Consider the following 19,898-nt stretch of genomic DNA (forward strand, 5'->3'; position numbering starts at 1 on the left):
AAATGATGAGTTCATGTCCTTTGTAGGGACATGGATGAAACTGGAAACCATCATTCTCAGTAAACTATCGCAAGGACAAAAAACCAAACACCACATGTTCTCACTCATAGGTGGGAATTGAACAATGAGAACTCATGGACACAGGAAGGGGAACATCACACTCCAGGGACTGTTGTGGGGTGGGGGGAGGGGGGAGGGATAGCATTAGGAGATACACCTAATGCTAAATGACGAGTTAATGGGTGCAGCAAACCAACATGGCACATGGATACATATGTAACAAACCTGCACATTGTGCACATGTACCCTAAAACCTAAAGTATAATAAAATAAAAAAAATAAAAATAAAAAATAAAAAATAATTACAACCTTTATTTTAGATTCAGGGGGTACATGTGAAGGTTTGTTACATGGCTATATCGTGTGATCCTGAGGTTTAGGGTATGACTGACCCTGCCACCTACACAGTAAACATAGTAACCAATTGTTAGTTTTCAATCCTTGCTCCTCTCCTTCTCTCTGCCCTTTAGCAGTCCCCACTATCTATTGTTGCCATCTTTATGTCCATGGATACTCAATGTTTAGCTCTCACTTATAAGAGAGAACATGTAAGATCCTATGTTCTTAAAGCACTAGAAAAGGCTAGAAATTTTCTGAAATATGTGGTTGACCTATATAAAATTTGGGAAATGAAATGATGGGTGACAGAAGAAAGAAACATGGAAAGTTGGGAGTGGGAATGTGGGGGACAAGTAATATGACAATGAGAAGAGGGCTTTCTACGGGACAAATTCTTAACATTTAATGCCTAACATATTGAGAAGAATTATATTTAGCTTGGCCAATTCATGCATCTAGCTTTGTAATTACAATTCTCTAATATTGGCAGAAATGATGGTAGCATAAAATCAGGATTAAAAATGTATTGTAAACAACAAAGAAGAATACCTTCTATTTCCAAATAATGTAGAATGAACACTATATAGCAGAGATACTGAGGATATTGAGGGTGATGTTGAGGTAGATGAAGATAAGGGGAAGAATTTAGTATGACGGAAGCTCATCATCTCACAAGTATGAAACAGATAACCTTCAGTTCCATTTCAAACAGCCATCAACAAGTTAAAAGTATTTGAAGAAATAATGGTGTCTGTTGACCTTGTTACATAATATTAACAATAGCAAATTTAAAATTTGCATATATTCCGTTAAATTAATTTATTCCTAAATATATTCTTTACACTACTGTAAACAGTATTTTTAAATTTTTTCTCATCGCTATAGATATATATGGAATATATATGGAATACAATTGATTTTTGTACATTTTCCTTGTATCTTATGACCTTGCTTAACTTGCTTATTAGTTCTAATACTTTTTTTATATGTTTCTTAAGATTTTTTATATACACATTCATGCAATTGTGTCATCTATAAATAACACGTATGCCATTTATTAAGTTTTCTTGCTTTATTGTGCTAGCTGGCACCTCCAGCATAATATGAGTAGTTAATATTCTTGTCTTTTCTCCTAATCATGAGAAAAATGTTTAGTTTTTCATTTTTAAATATGAAGTTTAGCTACAGGCTTTTTATAGATGCCTCTTATTTGATTGAGGAAGTTTCCTGATATTTGTAGTTTAATGTGATATTTTATCATGAATGGATATTGAATTTTCTCAAATGATTTTTCTGGTGGCAATTAGAGGATCATATGGTTTTTTATTTATTCTGTAAATGTGTTATATTATTTGATTTTTAAATGTTAAGCCAGCCTTGCATTCCTGAGATAAAACCTCCTTGGTTATGACATATTATCCTTTTTATATATTGTTGAATTTGATTTGTTAACATTTGTTAAAAATTTTTGCATCTATGTTCATAGGAAATTCTGAATTGTAATTTTATTTTTTTGTATTATACAGGTCTGCTGATAAAAAACACTCTCAGTTTTTGTCTGAAAATGTCATTATTTTGCCTTCTGAAGAATATTTTTGCCAAATATACTAATATATGCTGATTTTTTTTTTCTTTCAGCACTTCAATTGAATTGTGGTTCATATTTATTTCTCAGGAGAAGTTGGCAGTCACTTTTATCATTGTTCCCCTATAGGTAATATGTCTTTTATCCTCTGGCAATTTTAAAGATTTTTCTCTTGGTTTTTAGCAATTTGATTATATGCCATGTAGTGTTTTATTGTTTATTCTGCTTGAAGTTCATTGAGCTTCCTGGATTGGTGATGTTATCTTTTTTATCAAATTTGAGAATTTTCCTACCATTATTTCTTCAAATATTTTTCTGTCCCATTTTTTTCTCCTCTCTTTTGAGACTACAATTGTGTGTATGTGAAGCTGCTTTTTTAGGGTTGTCATTTTACACTAAGAATTTCCAATTATTCTGTCATTATGTTCATTTTTCTCCCTTTAAATGTTTGAATCTATTTACGGCAACTGTTTTATAGTCCTTGTCTGCTAATTCCATTATCTTGTCATTTTTAGTCTATTTCTATTGACCAATTTTCCTGCTTTTTTTGTATGTCTAGTCATTTCCTATTGAATGCTTGACTCAATGAATGTTATGTTGCTGAGTGTTTGGATTTTGTGGTCTTCTTGGTTGAGTGTTAAGTTTTGTTCAGGTATGAAGTCAATTTACTGTTGAATCACCTGATTTTTTCAAGGTATTCCTCCCTACCTCCCCAAATACCCATTATTTTTATTTTTAAAGCCATTTTATAGGAGACAAAACTTCCAAAATAATATTAAATAGCAAGCATCCTTCTTTATCAGGGCTTAGTTTCAAAATTTGTAAGGATAGGTATGGAGTAACTCTTACTTTAGGGATAGATCGTCCTACTTTTAAACCTAGACTTTATAAGATAAATACCCTTCTGAATACCAGGGGTATTTAATGAAGGAACTCTGGTAGTTGTTCAGCTCAAAGATACCTAGTAGTTTTTCTTTTCCTAGTGTTTGTGAATTTTGTTCAGTTTTATAGTTTTTATTGTGGTAGGGCTAATCTGGTACCACTACCCTGTCATGCTCAGAGGTATAAATCCCAAAAGGCAGTTTTTCACCATATCTCAGCTTTCCCTGGGTCCTTTCCTCTTTCTCCTTTGACCCACTAACTCTGCCCTTTATTCTCCTACAATTCTCTCTCAAGAACTGATAATCACTTAGTGAAAAGACCCAGACCAGAAACTAACTCTTATAACTCAATTCAATGCTCTATTATACTATATATTTTTTACTTCCTAGGATTAAAACAATAACAATCTAAGTTAGCTTTAAGTTGTTCATTACTTGATATATTTCTTGACTTATCTATTTTGTTTTTGGTGGATCTGTCATTTATATTTTATTTTTTAAAAATTAGAACAGGTTCACTCATAAAGCTAAAAATGAGCCATATTGAGAAAAACTATTTGATTAAAAGCTGAACCAGCATTCTAACCATACAAAATTATCTAAAAAGTAACTTTAAGGAAGGCAAGGAGACAACTAATAACATACTTCTTTCAGATTTCTGGGTTCCTTATCACATACCTGAGATTCATATAGTTTATTATTTCTCCTTGTGAGCTATTTTAGCTGCTTGTGAGAGAATAGGCTTAGATCCTACATGTTTTTCTTCTAACTTAAGAGCCTTTATGTTGATGAGATCTGTTCCTAGAATGTAATGTTCATCACTCTGTCCACAGAATATCTATTAATTCATGTTTATAAAGCATTACTTTAAAAATAAATTTTGCATGGTTTTATTACCTTTAAAGGAGAGAAGAGATAAAAGCAAGAGGAACAGAAATAAAACTGGTTTATAAAATGGGCCTTTAAGAAAGTATTTTTAAATTGTACCAGGAGGGAAACAAATGATTAAATGAGATTTTTAAGAGGTTGTGGGTCTAACAGTCTTACCTGTGTAGTTGAATATATTCTCGGGGTCTGTTGAGCAGGTGAAGGAATCTGTCAACAATCTTGTTTTTTCCTACACCCTGTAATTACACAGAAAACATTAAACAAAAAGAGGCTATTTTCTGGAGATAAGCTTATGCCAAACCAGAAGAATCTTTTACCAAAACCTGCTTTCTCACCTTTTTACTGTTTTAGTTTATTGTTCATGAAAACCAAACTGGCAAACATATACGGAATATCTCCTATGACATAAGGGTTTAAAAAATTTATTTCTAAACATACTAGTTCTAAGTCATTCTTATTTGAAAGGAAATCCATAAATTAGCCTCTTACATATTGACTTTTCGGTTCTGTAAATTTACACTGAAGTCTAGGCATCACAGCAGATGCCTATAGTATTAACTATTTCAGATTTGAAGAATGTCATCAAAGGTGATCAAGTAAGTATAAAACAATGGTCTTTCTAATCAGTTCTTCAGAATTATGATTCTCAGTTACAGAAAGGTAAATATAATACTGTACTTTTTCTATTCGAATCAAACACTCATTTCTTCTCCTTTTATGCCACTTTCCAGTCCTTTAAAACCTTGGAAACCTAAATTTAAAACCAAGGTGTATTAATAAAACTCAACTATATGTGCTCTTCCTAGAAATGCCCTCATTTCCTTACCACTTACTGGTGCTGAGAGTTGCTATCCTTTTGTAGAAGACAGACTGTTAAAAATGGAATCCACCCCCATGCTATTTTCCTATTTCAAAGTTTTCACTTAGAGGTGAAATACAATTAATGGGGTGTAAATCTTTTAACAAGTAGGTTGTGTGGAAAGAGTTATAGTTTAAAAGCTGACTTCATATCATACATGCTAGCAAAAATAACTCTTACTGATTCTTATATGGGTTGAGCATCCCTAATCCAAAAATCTGAAACCCCAAATGCTCCAAATTCTGAAACTTTTTGAGTACCAACAAGATGCTCAAAGGTCATGCTCAATAGAAATGCTCATTGGAGCACTTCAGATTTTGGATTTTTAGATTAGGGATGCTCCACTGGGTATGTATATGCAAATACTCTAAAATGTGAAATGCTTCTGGTTCCAAGCATTTCAGATAAGGGACACTTAACCTATACTGTGCCAGGCTGTAGGGTAAGTATTTTCATGGGTTATTTCATTTAATCATCACAACAGTCCCATGAGGTAGGCATTAAAATTATTTTAACCTTGCAAATCAAGAAACCAAGGCTCAGAGGTAAGCACTGTGCACACAGTCACACACAGGTAATTCTAGTGAAACCAGGACTCACATCCAGGTAATTCTAGTGAAACCAGGACTCACATCCAGGTCTATATGATTCTGATGGTCATAATTATAGTCCCTGCATTATGGAATACCTTTCTTTCAGTTTGAAATTGATTTTGGTAATCTGGGCCTTAAGTTATCTCCTTCCTCACTTCTAGGTCCATCCTAAAGAAATAATTAGGCAGACTGGGGCAATGCATGGTATACAGGAACAATAGCAGAAGCCCAATAGGGAAGCAGGTATTTTTACTACATATGCAAACATCTTGTGAAGAAAAGCATTCTACAAACATCAAGGATAGAAATTCAAATCAACTGAAATGGTATTTATTGAGTGCCACAGGGGGTAGAAACCACGTCTGTTTTGCTTATCACTATATCCCCAGAGCTCAGCACAGTGCCTGAGAGTGCATTCAATAAATATTTGTCAAGTGAATAAACGAATAAAGGGAGTTTGGAAAGTACTGGAAAAGGAGTGAGGATTCTGGTAAAACATAAATGGTGACCATGTTAATAAGGATGCTGAAATTATGGACTTATAAAAGAAGAACGGGCCAGGCACATGACTCACACCAGTAATCCCAGAGATTTGGGTGGCTTAAGTGAGAGGATCACTTGAGCCCAGGAGTTCCAGATCAGCCTGGGCAACACAGTGAGGCCTCATCTCTATAAAAACAAACAAAACAAACAAACAAACAAACAAAAAATTAGCCAGTCATGGTGGCACATGTCTGTAGTCCTAGCTACTCGGGAGGCTGAGGTGGAAGGATCTCTTGAGCCTAGGAATTTGAGGCTGCAGTGAGCTATGATCACACCACTACATTACAGCCTGGTGATGGAGCAAGACTCCACCTGTAAAAATAAATAAATAAATAAATAGATAGATAGATAAATATATAAATAAATAAAGTGGGATAAATTTTAAAAGTGATTTATTTCGCCTACAGAAGATTCAAGGTTATCGGAGCTGAATGTCAAATTGACAAATTCACTAAAGTTAGAACAATGGATCATTTCATCTTCTAGGAATCTTTTCAGTATCTAATTGGATTTCACCCAAAATAGTTTCAAGTCTAGCATAGAAGCACAAATGAGGAAAATAACATTTGCACGTTTGTATGTAAATTACAACTGGTATGTATACTTTAAATGGCGTGTGATCATAAATATAAATTTTTAAATAGATAAATTCAGATGAGTAAAATGTCTGTGTTAACATATTAGTTCTGTTAAATTCAGCAATCCTAGAAAAAGCAGACATCATAAATGCATTACAATGTCAGAAATACAAAGGATTTCCTGGAAGAAATGTCATGAAAACGTGCTTTCAGGGAGTTCCTCCTCCCTCCCCACCTCTAAAGTTATTAAATAGCCATGCTTATTCAAATTCCTCCTGAGCAAGGCACGATTTAGGAGTCACAAGTCCCATAAATGTAGTTTGAGATGTGGAGTCCCAGCTGCCACTAAGGAGCTCTTTTGCTGTGTCTCTTTAAATGTTGGAGTCTCCAGAACCCCAACCTCAGCTGTCTTGCTCCATATGCTCCCTCTCCCATGACCTCAGTCATCACATACAGCTCACATTTCTTTTCTAAGCTTCATTCGATATCCCCTATTCTTAACCATCAACTGAACTTCTGAAACAGATGCTTATCATCCTTCCACCCAAACCTACTTTTTTCAACCCCCATATAACAGCATAGCCACGTACTCAGCTGCTCAATAAAAGAATGCTAGAATATTTTTGATGGCTTCATTTTTTCCCCTCTGCAAAATGTCATTAGGATCTTTACAGTCCCTACCTGCAAAACTTTTAGTTTTATTCTTTCCCTCCATTCCTTCTGTCTCCTTCATTCCTCTTTCCCTTCCAACATTTTCTCCCTCCCTCCCTTCTTTTCTCCCTCTCTCACTTCCTTGCCTAACTCATCAATTATTTGAGCACCTAATATTACAGCACTGTACTAGTTGAGCTGGATATAATGGTAAAGAAAACAGCTACAGCCTCTTACCATATTCACAGCTTACAGTCTAGGAGGGAACACAGGCAACACATATAACAGATAGTGTCCTCATATGACAATCCAAGATGCTTGAAGATTTAACGTAAGGGCTCAGGAAGGCCGACTGCACAGTTATGTTTAGATTGAGATATCAAGGAATTAAAGAGGTACAGGGAAAGATGAGAAAGGGGAGTGTTACAGGTAGAACAGTATGTGTCAAGACTCTTGGGTAACAGTCAGTTGGAGAGCTGGACAGGTATGCAAGAAGTCAGAAGCTAGAGAAACGTGAGAAAGGGAGTGGTAAGAAACCAGACTAGAAAGGTACGTGGGGTTTAAGTCTGGCTAAGCCCTGGAAGCCACTTAAAAGAGTTAGAACTGTTTCCTCAAAGCACCAAGAAGCCACTGAAGTAAAGGAATAATACAATCAGATTTTCAGTTTTAGAAAATTGCTCTGATGGAATTGGTACGGTGGAGTCTGGTAGAGAGCAGAAGAGAAAGCAAAGGAAAGCAGTTTGAAATTCCTTTAAAATTCAAGCAGGAGATGATGGTGGTCTAAACTATGGGATAGAGAGAAATGAATAGATTTAAGAGATATTTAGGAAAAGGAACCGACAGGACTTAATGAGGGCCTGGAGTTAAGGATGAGGAGATGAAGAAGTGCAAGTTTCTGTCTTAGGCAATAGAGTGGCAGGTCACAGAAGAAACAGGGGAGGAGAACTGAATTAGCTGGGTGGGGGAGGGAAGTCTAGTTATAAAAGGCAGTTTAATTTTGGATATGTTTACTTTGAAGTGTCTGCTTCCCATATCTGCTCCTTCCTCTCCAATTCACTGTCTCAGCTCAAGGGTAGCTCATCCCCTCCCCAGACTACTGGAAAGGGACTAATTTGGTTTGGTTTCCCACCTCCAGATTTACAACAAGACAATCCCCAATTTGTTTAGTTATTTTTCTAAAACAGAGAGCTCATCAAGTTGCTTACTACTTCATTTTAAGAAGCTCTGATAATTCCTTCGAGGAAATGCTGAAAGCATCATCTAGGAAAGAATTTCTGTAAATATCCTGAGCAAAATGAAACAGTTATAATGACTTGTTCCTTCTAATCACAGTTTTTGCCTAGAATAGAGAATCCTCAGGATTATTTTAATTGAATAAATACATAAATAGTATCTTATTTTTCCATTATAAAGTTACACATGCTCATTTTTCTCACTGGGAAACTTAGAAAACAATAATCATCCAATGTCCAGCTGCTTAAAAAATCTGCTAACATTTTCATTTTGTTCCTATATATATTTATCTTTACTTACTAAAAATTCCATTTATATGTAATTTGTATCCTTTAGTAAAAATCAACATGAAATAGATAAATTTTTACATCATTAACTCTTATTGAGAATATTTAGTAAGTGAAAATTTGATACAGGAGAAGAGCTCCTATATCAAATTTTATATATAGAACTCCTAAAAAATAAAAATTATCTCATGAGAATGACGCTAACATTTATCATTACTGTTCTGCTAGACTGTGCTCTTCATGATGACGTACTGGCCAGAAGGATTTTCGTAGAAGCAGGAGTAGGGCGGCCCTTTCATTACCGGGTTAGGAGAAGTAGGAATTATGTGAAGCCCCACAGACAGGAGTCAAACCAAGGAGAGGAAGTAAACATACTTCTAGTTTCTGAGAGAAAAGCTCAGGGACCATGACTTTAAGAATTCTGAGGGATTCTGGGACTCTTATAACTTCCTCAGGTTTACTATTTTAGTTACCCTGTTTCCTCAGAGAGATTAGCAGTAAAATTCTTTACAGCAAAGGGACTTTGGGGCTTTTCTTCCTGGACAAGAAAAAAATACAGAACATACAAAACTCTATCCATGTTCCATCAAAGGAGGAGAGAAAGAAAGAAATAAAGTAGGAGAAAAAAGCTAAAAGGGAATAGAAAACAGGCAAAGAGAAAATTAGTCTAGGAATGGGATTTGGACTAAATGTTGGGACTCGAATGCTGAAGGATTTGTGACAGGCCTTGAGGGATCCCTGCAACAGCAGATAAATTTGCAAGCACGTTCATCAGCCCTCTGTGAGTCTCACTCAAACAAGTTCCTTTCAGCCACTGTCTCCTAAAAATTACCTTTCCATATCCATATCTTTGCTTATGTGGTTTCTTCTGACTACAATAGCTCATCCTTGCCCATCTGTCTGTCATCTTCCACTCCCCCACCTAGCCTTCTGATGAAATGTTCCAGCTTCTCTGAAGGTTTGCCTATCTGTCCCATTGTTTTCTCTCCTTTAACTCTCAGCACCAGAATGATTTCCTCCTTTGGGTTCCTAAACCACTCTCTCTCACCAGTATAGTCTAGCAATGTGCCAGGTCCTTGGCAGGTAGACAGGCTTGCTCCTTGAGGCCAGGATCATCCCCCTATTCGGGTCTCTTAATGTCATGGAGTCAAAGATCAGTCAGTTTAACGTTGTAAAATCACATAAAACACGTCTGGAAGCTCCCTGCATGTTATCTAAGGTTCAGAAGGGAGAACAGTGAGGAAGCAAATCCAGATCTTTTCTTCAGCAATTTATAAAATGGACTCTAGGTGAGTATTTGCCACTGCCAACATTCAGCTTTCTTGCATGTTCTCTGAAACTTGTTTACTGTGGGCCTTCCTTTAGTTGCCTCCAATTCTTTAATAATTTTTATAAAGATAGTTCAGTTTGTATAATAGAGATGTTCTTTCCATAGGGTGCTAATTTCTTTGTTAGAAAAGTCACCACATTAATGTCATTAACAAATATCAATTACAATAAAAAATAACAAACTAATATTATAATAAATCCAGAGAAATAAATTTCAATTCCTTTAAAAAAATCCCACCTAATGCTGAACCTTCTAATTCTTTGCTTAAATGCCTAAAAATACACTATACTATCCCTCTCAGGTGGGAATTTTTACAATCTGAGCTTAGATTTGCTCATTTGAATAGAGAGGGCTTAGACAAGCTAATCTCTAAATACTATTTTACAATGATATTCCTTGGTCTTATAACAAAATAAGAGATCATTGCTAATGATCACTGGAAATTTCTTATTTTCCAAATTCTCTCAATACATATACATTACTTTTGTAATCAGACAAAAAATTATTAAAACTGAATAGTAAATAATCCTAAACAGTCATACAAATGGGTTCCTTGTAACGGTCAACAAACAGTAGTCAGAAGTCAGATGAGAAAACATATATTTGAATTACATTACTAGTTTGCATCACTCTAAAACACAATCCTTATAAACCTCCGTATCAAAGTCATAACCTCCTTTTCACATGAAAATAATAAAATCTATATCTCTGCATTTTCCCTTTGAAATACTGTGTTGCTATAAATGGCAAAGATCCACTTTTGGGTAGTGTGGTCAGCTATTAGATATAACCGAAGCAGTCATGACAAATACTGCAGGGGGCAAAAATCAACGTGTCTGCAGGAACAAAATACAGATTCAAAATAAATTCAAGAAAAAATATTCACTAAGAAACAATGGATAGACAAACTAAATTGGCAGAAAGAATGTGGCAGAATGCCAAAGAATTTCCACATTGAAATTCAGGCAACTTCATTAACTAAGGGGTTTGAGAAGGAACAAAAAATAATTTAAAATAAAAATGAGCGCCACTGTATTTGATGAAACAAGTATTTCACAGCCTTGGGATCCCCAGGCTGCTGGAGCTATTAGACACTAAGTTATCAAATTCCCTGCTGCCACTACCAGCTGGGAGACACAGGCAAGACAATTTCTGGACAAACTGTTCAGTGCTTCTACAGATATTAAACAATTATGCTGTCATAGCAACATGGTATATTTATGAGGGTGCACAGTAGAAATCTGCCAGGGCTTAGTTCAAATTATTAATTAGCAAAATTCGCACATTCTTTAATTTTAGCAATAAAATATTCATAGTATCTCAATATTAAATAATTCAACATTTACTAAACCTCTATCAGGAGAAAAATAGAATCTCTAGTCACATTAAGTTTGTAATTAATAGACAGAATGAGATACAAAGAATTATATAGTTAAAATGTTCATAGAGTCCTGCTTAGTTGGCATTAAATATATGTTTATTGATTTTCAGACTGTATAAAAGAGTTAAAAAATCAAATGCCATGAAACGCAGAGAAGAATGAATCATTTCTAGCCGGGAAAAAATTGATATGGCATAATTTCATTGTATAAATTAATCAAGAAATTAAATTGGCCCAGTGAAAGTTACTTTTATAATATTTCCTCAATGGAAGTTCATCAATATTGGTATAATTCTGAATAAAAGGTTTATATTCAAAAATATGGGTCTATACTTCTTAGGATGAAGATGAGTACATCTTTCCTCTATCAAAGAGACTTAGGAGGCACATCAACTAAATTCAATGACCAGGCTTCGTTTTGATGCTGACTAGAATAAATCAACTATAAAACAATGCCTTTTTTTTCTTTTTTTTGAGATAGAATCTTGCTCTACTGCCCAGGCTGGAGTTAGTGACCTAATCTTGGCTCACTGCAACCTGCACCTCCTGCGGTCAGGTGATCTTCCAACTCCAGCCTCCTGAATAGCTGGGACTACAGGTGCATGCCACCATGCCCAGATAATTAATTTTGGTATTTTCTGTAGAGACAGTATTTTACTATATTGCCCAGGCTGGTCTGCAGCTTCTGGGATCAAGGCATCCGCCTACCTTGGCCTCCCAAAGTGCTGGGATTACAGGTGTGAGCCATTGTACTCAGTCAAAATAATACTTTGGAGATAACTGGGGAAAACTGAAAACAGCATCAGATCATATGAAGGGATTATTGTTAATTTGTTAGGTGTAATAATAAAATTGTGGTCATATTAGAGATAAATGGTGAAATATCTATAAGAAAAAATGATATGCAAAAGAACAATATATTAAAAGATGACATACAAAAAAGTGTTGGGAGAGTGCCGGGCGCGGTGGCTCATGCCTGTAATCCCAGCACTTTGGGAGGCCGAGGCGGGTGGATCACGAGGTCAGGAGATCGAGACTATCCTGGCTAACATGGTGAAACCCCGCCTCTACTAAAAATACAAAAAATTAGCTGGGCAAGGTGGCGGGCACCTGTAGTCCCAGCTACGCGGGAGGCTGAGGCAGGAGAATGGCATGAACCCCGGGGGGCAGAGCCTGCAGTGAGCCGAGATTGCGCCACTGCACTCCAGCCTGGGTGACAGAGTGAGACTCCTTCTCATTTAAAAAAAAAAAAAAAAGTGTTGGGAGAATAGATAAAGCAAGATGGACAAAATGCTTATTAATCATTGAGGCTGGGTGATGAATACAAGGGGGTTCATTATGTACTCTACATTGTGCAGAATATATAAAAAATTTCCCATAACAGAAACATTTTAAATGTCCTTTACTTTGTATGTAAAGTATAGTCGTTGGCCTATTATAAGCACTTAACAAAAGTTAGTTATTATATTATTGTTGTTGTTGTTGTTCTGCCTAGTACAGGAATTAGTGTGGTATGACGGAAAAAAGTATGAGTTTTGGAGATCTAATACCTAACTCTGATATTAACTAGCTATGTGATTTTGAGCAAATATTTTTTCCTTTTTGAACTGGTCTGCTTATTTGTGAAAGGTGGAAAATAAAAACTTTTACCTCAAAAGGTTGATGTAGAACTAAATGAAATTATATAAAAGTACATTGAAAATTGTAAGACATGCAAATATTACTATTTTTAATCTTAGTTCATAAGAAACTTTTAACCAATTATGGATGAAATCAAACACGGATTGCAACAATTTTAAAAGACAATTGAATCAACATAGTGAGAAAATACTACAAAGTTCAGAAGAAAATAAGATTACTTCTTTTTTGGGAGAGACAAAGAAAGCCTCATAGAGGAAAAACATCTGAACTCTTGAAAGTTGGCAGAATTTTCACAGGCAAAGATGAGAGTAAGAGGCACCATATGAGGCAAACAACATGAAAAATGGGGAAGGGGATATTGCACTCAGGAAGTGTAAGAAACTGTAGTTTGAGGCTGGGCACAGTGGCTCATGCCTGTAATCCCAGTACTTTGGGAGGCCGAGACGGGTGGATCATGAGGTCAGGAGATCGAGACCATCCTGGCTAACATGGTGAAACCCTGTCTCTACTAAAAATACAAAAAAATTAGCCAGGCGTGGTGGCGGGCACCTGTAGTCCCAGCTACTCGGGAGGCTTAGGCAGGAGAATGGCGTGAACCCGGGAGGCAGAGCTTGCAGTGAGCCGAGACTGCACCACTGCACTCTAGCCTGGGAGACACAGCGAGACTCCGTCTCAAAAAAAAAAAAGAAAGAAACCGTAGTTTGAAAGAACTAGAACCATAAAAGGAATTTGGAGCCAGATTGTGGGTGGTTCTGAGTGTCTCTCTATGAAGGGGATTTTATCTGGTAGACAAGATAGAGCCACTTTCACCTTTTAGCAGAAATAACATTAAGAGATTCTTTCTAGGATATGCCTCACTGCTGATAGATCAGAAGGTGTCATAGAATTGAAATGAGTACCTACAGACTCAGTAATGTAAAAACATGAAGAAAATGAAAATCAGGGATAGAGAAGGCATCCTGTATGAAAATCAGCCAGAATTGGCTTTTTATAAGAAATATATAATATATTGGAGTTTTAGTAAGGGCAAAAAATATGGATGGGAATACAAGAAAAGCTTAAGTATAAAAATTTTACCAGACTGTTATTTCGTAAAGTGATATAAAAAGCTGGATTAAAATGACAAAAAAAGTAAGCTGACAAACCCTGGGAAGTGATTTTATCAGACAATATTCATGTAGAAATGATTGTGAATTATTAATTATGCTTCATTAAATATAAATTAACTTTTGATGACTTACTTTGAAATTTTGTCTAATATCAGAAACCGAGTGATGTTATGACATGTAGATCAAATTTTTATTTCTAAAAACAAAACACTGAATATTTAAAAAATAATTCCTTTCTTTTTTCGAGATGGAGTCTTACTCTATCGCCCAGGCTAGGGTACAGTGCTGTGATCTCGGCTCACTGCAACCTCCCCCTCCCAGGTTCAAACATTTCTCCCGCCTCAGCTTCCCAAGTAGCTGGGATTACAGGCATGTACCACCACATCCGGCTAATTTTTGTATTTTTAGTGGAGACAGGATTTCACCATGTTGGCCAGGCTGGTCTCAAACTCCTGACCTCAGGTGATCCGCCCACCTTGGCCTCCCAAAGGGCTCGGATTACAGGTGTGAGCCACCTCGCCCAGCCTAAAAAATAATTCTTATTAAGGGTACTTGAACATTTTAGAACACAACATTCCTAAAATATGTTTTGCCTTGAAATATCTGATAAAGAGCAACTGTCTCTCAAAACACATGTATTCTTACACAAAAACAGACTCAGTCTTAGGGACTTTTTTTTATATTTTTATTTTTGAAACAGGGTCTTGCTCTGTCACCCAAGGCTGGAGTGAAATGGCACAATCTCAGTTCATTGCAACCTCTGTCTCCTGTACTCAAGCAATCCTTCTGCCTAAGCATACTGAGTAGCTGGGACTACAGGTGCATGCCACCATGCCTGGCTAATTTTTTGTATTTTTTGTAGAGATGGGGTTTTGCCATATTGCCCACGCTGGTCTCAAACTCTTGGACTCAAGCAATCCACCCACCTTGGCCTCCCAAAATGCTGGGATTATAGGCATGAGCCACTGCACCCAGCAGGGCCTTATTTTTTTTTTTTTTTTTTTTTTTTTGAGACGGAGTTTCACTTTCCTTGCCCAGGCTGGAGTGCAATGGCGCAATCCTGGCTCACTGCAACCTCTGCCTCCCAGGTTCAAGCGATTCTCCCGCCTCAGGCTCCTGAGTAGCTGGGATTACAGGCATGGACCACCACACCTGGCTAATTTTGTATTTTTAGTAGAGACAGGATTTCTCCATGTTGGTCAGGCTGGTCTCGAACTCCCTACCTCAGGTGATCTGCCTGCCTCGGCCTCCCAAAGTGCTGGGATTACAGGCGTGAGCCACCGCACCCGGCCTCCAGCAGGGACTTTTTTAAACAAAAAGAAATATGGCACTTATGGCTGATTCTATAGCCCCCAGTTTTCACAATAAATATTTTGTATATCAAATTGAATATGACACTATACATCAAAAGAAAACCAGGTATGAGAACATGGGGAAGGCAGGAAATTTATTCTTGAGCTACAGCTGGCATAGAAAAAATATCACTGGTTAGAAAATAAATAGCCATCTTTTTGTTAATTAGAAAGTCATACTGTGACAAAAAACAAAACAAAACAAAACAAAAAACAAACCAGCATGAAGCTCCTAATAGTATGAAAGGTACCTATAATGTTATAATTACAGTAGGTAGAAAGTAATGTATGTTACAGCATGCTAAAGTGGTTCTATAATATTCAGCATTATACCCTAAGTGACCCTCAAACATGTATATTTTCACGGTACCCTATCCCACTTGGCAGAAAGGCAGCAATTCTGCTGCACTTACTGGAAAGACTATGTGCTGTGTCATGAAATCTCACACAGAAAATAGAAAGGATTTTTAAAAATCAGTTTTATTATAAATAAGGGGCAGGCTACTTTATTTTACTATGACAAGTGGTGCTTGTTTTTAGCTTCCCAACAGATGTAAAATCTTTTCTAGTATCAAAGATTCTTAGAAAAGATAATATCTGCAAGAAAAAGGTGAGATTGGGTTTAATAAAGATGATAAACCTTCAGATACCTCAAAATCAGCACCCATTCTCTTTCATTTCCTCATTGTAAAAGTTGCCACTGGTAACAGAGCAGTCTTGTAAAACATCTCTAGATATAATTTCAAGTGTTGAAACATTTCTTTCATAGAGTTCAGCCAGTTTCTAGTTTGCAAACAGAAGGCTGTGTAGACGGCATATATCTATAGACAATGCTTTAGAAGGAGAAAGAAAGGAGACTGAACAATTGCTACACGTGATTCATTTACTTTAAAAATAAATTATGTGATTAAAATAGGCATTTTCACAGGGGGCTGTCACTTTGCATTTGACTGAAAACACCAGTGACACTACTCCAGGAGAGCTGAAAGTCAATTGTCCTCCACCTATTATCTGCATCTTCACTTGCCTGTCTTGGTCTTCTTTGATTGTCTTGTTTCAGAAGATGGAAATAAGGGTGAAGGTGAGCAGGTGCATCAAATATGAAGAAAAGCATGAAATACCATTGACCAATGAAGCAAGGCATTTTTTAAAGCTACTGAAGAAGGACCTGAGTTACTATCACTGCAAAAATATACATTCCCAAATAAGTAACTCTCCTAGATGATCAGCACTCAGAAAAGCACAGAGAAAGAGAACACAAACTCTATGCCAGTCCTTAGCAAAGCAGTTCTGTGGGGTACTGCATTAGCCAAGGAATACTACAGGTGGTTCTGTACTCCCTCGTACCCACCAAACAGAAGCAGCTAAAAGTCTAACCATAGAATCTTGCTCAGATCTTAGCACAGATGTTACCTTATGAAAACATATTAGAAAGGAATTGAAGTTGGCTAAAGGATTCAAAAAGTTCTATTTAGATTTTAACCAGCCGCCTTGGTCCAATTTCCACCCCTTGACCTGGTAAATGCAAGCACAGGCAAAGTTATGTATGATTTAATTAGCTAAATACTAATCAGCACTTTATTATTAGAAATTTAAAAATAATTAGCATTTCATTATTCTATCTTAGTGATAATGCTGCCAGTCTCCGATCCTGTCATTATAGAACTATATCCAGTTGAATGGGCTACTTAACTATTTCCTCTCTTGAGTAGGTAAGTCCCTAGATTTTATCTAATTCATTTGTCTCCTTCATTAAACAGCTGCAAGCCCAGAGAAAAAGAAATTTCAATTTGTCTTATAACCCTCTGAAAACAATCCAACTAAGCTTAAATTTTAAATTCATATTACTTCTAAATCATTTTGGCTACTCATTAGGAATTTATTTATTTATTTATTTAATTTTTTTTTTTTTTTTTTTTTTGAGACAGAGTCTCGCTCTATCTCCCACACTGGAGTGCAGTGGCACGATCTGGGCTCACTGCAGCCTCCGCCTCCCAGGTTCAAGCGATTCTCCTGTCTCAGCCTCCCAAGTAGATGGGACTGCAAGCGCATGCCATTCCACCTGGCTAATTTTTGTAGTTTTTAAAATAGAGACGGAGTTTTGCCATGTTGGCCAGGCTGGTCTCAAACTCCTGGCCTCAAGTGATTCACTCACCTCGGCCTCCCAAAGTGCTGGGATTACAGGCATGAGCCACTGCACCCAGCCAGGAATTTATTTCAGATAGTCCTTTAAAATCTACTAATTAACTCAGCAAGTATTTGTTGAATGTCTACGGTATGCAAGGCATCAGGGAGACACAAAAATAATGAAGACTCTTTATCTCTCTTCCATAGAGATGGTGGGTAAATACATAAATCTAACTAAATCCCAAAAGAAATCTGTAAGTGACCTATCACACTTCAGAGAGTGGATTCAAGCCTTCAAGCCATAGTGTTCACAAGGCCTTTATTAAAGAAGCATATTTTTACAGCCAGAGAGACCCTAGAAAATATCTGTGCCAAGCCTATAATTTTATAGATAAGAAAAAAGAAAAGGCCCTAATTAGAAGGAATAACTATTTACTCAGTATCACAAATCAGTTGATATCACACATATCAATTTACTCAATAACAATTTACTCAACTATCACAGAGAGTTACTTTTCCATGATGCCACATTGCCACTCTGAGGCTAAGAGAATGTGAATAGGCTAATATAAGAGAAAGAAGAGAGCATGCTGGCAAAGATTAGAGGTTGAAATATAACACTGATAAGAAGGTATGTTTGGGAAACAGAGTATTTAATTTGTCTGAGGAAAAAAAGCATTTATGGGGAGAAACCAGACGCCAGGCTGAAAGCAGAGCAGGATTAGATCATAGAGGACATCAAATGACAGTCTAAGAGACTTAGACTTTTTCACTGTATAATATAATGAACATAGGTAGCAGAATTTACTTTCAAAAAAACATTCCTTCAACATTAGTATTATAACACTGATGGTCTTAGAGGTTTATATAATCAAAGAACAGAAAACTCTTTTGATATGAAAAGGGCCAGCTAAACATAGCAAATTATACTGAATACAATCTCCCTTTGTAATTTCTTCTTTCTCCAAAGTGGAGAGTGGCAGGATAAGAGTACAAGATGGCAAGACAGTGTGATCTGCTAACCACAGATGGCTTTTGCAAAAGAACTGATAAATGAAAGTTTGTGCCAACCCATGGCTCCTGCCGTGCTCTTTGTGGGGATTTTCAACTTGAAGGCTCTATCTAGCTGAATCCTGAACCAGTCCTAGATAGGCTTGACAATCGGTGGGCTTGTCCATCCTTATCAGATGCTGGAGTCCAATCATCTACCTATGGAGCTGTAGCTGCCCTTCCCTCCACCCCACTGCCTAGCTCTTCGCTCTAAAGCCTTGTTCCTTTCTTTAGGACTGGAAACAAAAGAGAGACAGCATATTAGATTTTATGCCAAGGTTTGTATAGCACCCTAGGACAATTCCAAAACACTTTCACAGTCTCTGCTTCATTCATCATAAAGCAGAAGCAAACCTCTGTTCTACTTCACCCTTCATTCTGAATAGCTCTCCCAATCCTCCAGAGGTTAGAACATTCTTCCTGTCTCTCTGGTTACTGGCTAGGCATTAACTTCAACCTTTTAAACTAGAAGACCCTCCTAAAACTCTAATCTATTACCTGCTCAATTGCAAGTGCTACCTTTGCCAAGAAACCAACTGCATCCAACGCACCAAACCCTTAGGATAGCAATACAATGCCAGAGATTTCAAAACCACTTGGACACCATAACTTCACCTCTAGGGATCTTCCTTTTGAAAACCTGCACCTTAGAAAAATTATTCCTCAAGCCCCAGTTCTGTATAGTCTTGGTCTATTCTCTTCTCCATGCTGGTCTGCTGCTGCTGGGATGCCAACAGCCTCTGGGTCTCAGGCCATTCAGGCAATGGCAGAAGTTCTGAAAAGGACACACTGAGTGCATCAAGGTTTAACTTATAAAGAGAGTTTATGCAAAAATCCTCAATAAAATACTGGCAAACCGAATCCAGCAGCACATCAAAAAGCTTATACACCATGATCAAGTGGGCTTCATCTCTGGGATGCAAGGCTGGTTCAACATACGGAAATCAATAAATGTAATCCAGCATATAAACAGAACCAAAGACAAAAACCACATGATTATTTCGATAGATGCAGAAAAGGCCTTTGACAAAATTCAACAATGCTTCATGCTAAAAACTCTCAATAAACTAGGTATTGATGGGACGTATCTCAAAATAATAAGAGCTATTTATGAAACACCCACAGCCAATATCATACTGAATGGGCAAAACCTGGAAGCATTCCCTTTGAAAACTGGCACAAGACAGGGATGCCCTCTCTCACTATTCAACATAGTGTTGGAAGTTCTGGCCACGGCAATCAGGCAGGAGAAGGAAATAAAGGGTATTCAATTAGGAAATGAGGAAGTCAAATTGTCCCTGTTTGCAGATGACATGATTGTATATCTAGAAAACCCCACTGTCTCAGCCCAAAATCTCCTTAAGCTGATTAGCAACTTCAGCAAAGTCTCAGGATACAAAATCAATGTACA

The 19,898-nt window shown here is 36.8% G+C and overlaps 1 protein-coding gene across 1 annotated transcript in view; it reads right to left on the bottom strand.

Moving 5' to 3' along the window:
- VWA8 (von Willebrand factor A domain containing 8) overlaps nucleotides 1–19,898 on the bottom strand; it is a 427,846-nt gene that overhangs the window by 214,738 nt on the left and 193,210 nt on the right. Inside the window, exon 21 of the mRNA XM_032150771.2 lies at nucleotides 3,913–3,989. Coding sequence (XP_032006662.1) covers nucleotides 3,913–3,989 — 77 coding nt within the window. The remainder of the gene's footprint in view (nucleotides 1–3,912; nucleotides 3,990–19,898) is intronic.

The sequence above is a fragment of the Hylobates moloch genome, unplaced genomic scaffold (assembly GCF_009828535.3).
Source record: "Hylobates moloch isolate HMO894 unplaced genomic scaffold, HMol_V3 SCAFFOLD_4, whole genome shotgun sequence".
Classification (NCBI taxonomy): Eukaryota; Metazoa; Chordata; class Mammalia; order Primates; family Hylobatidae; genus Hylobates; species Hylobates moloch.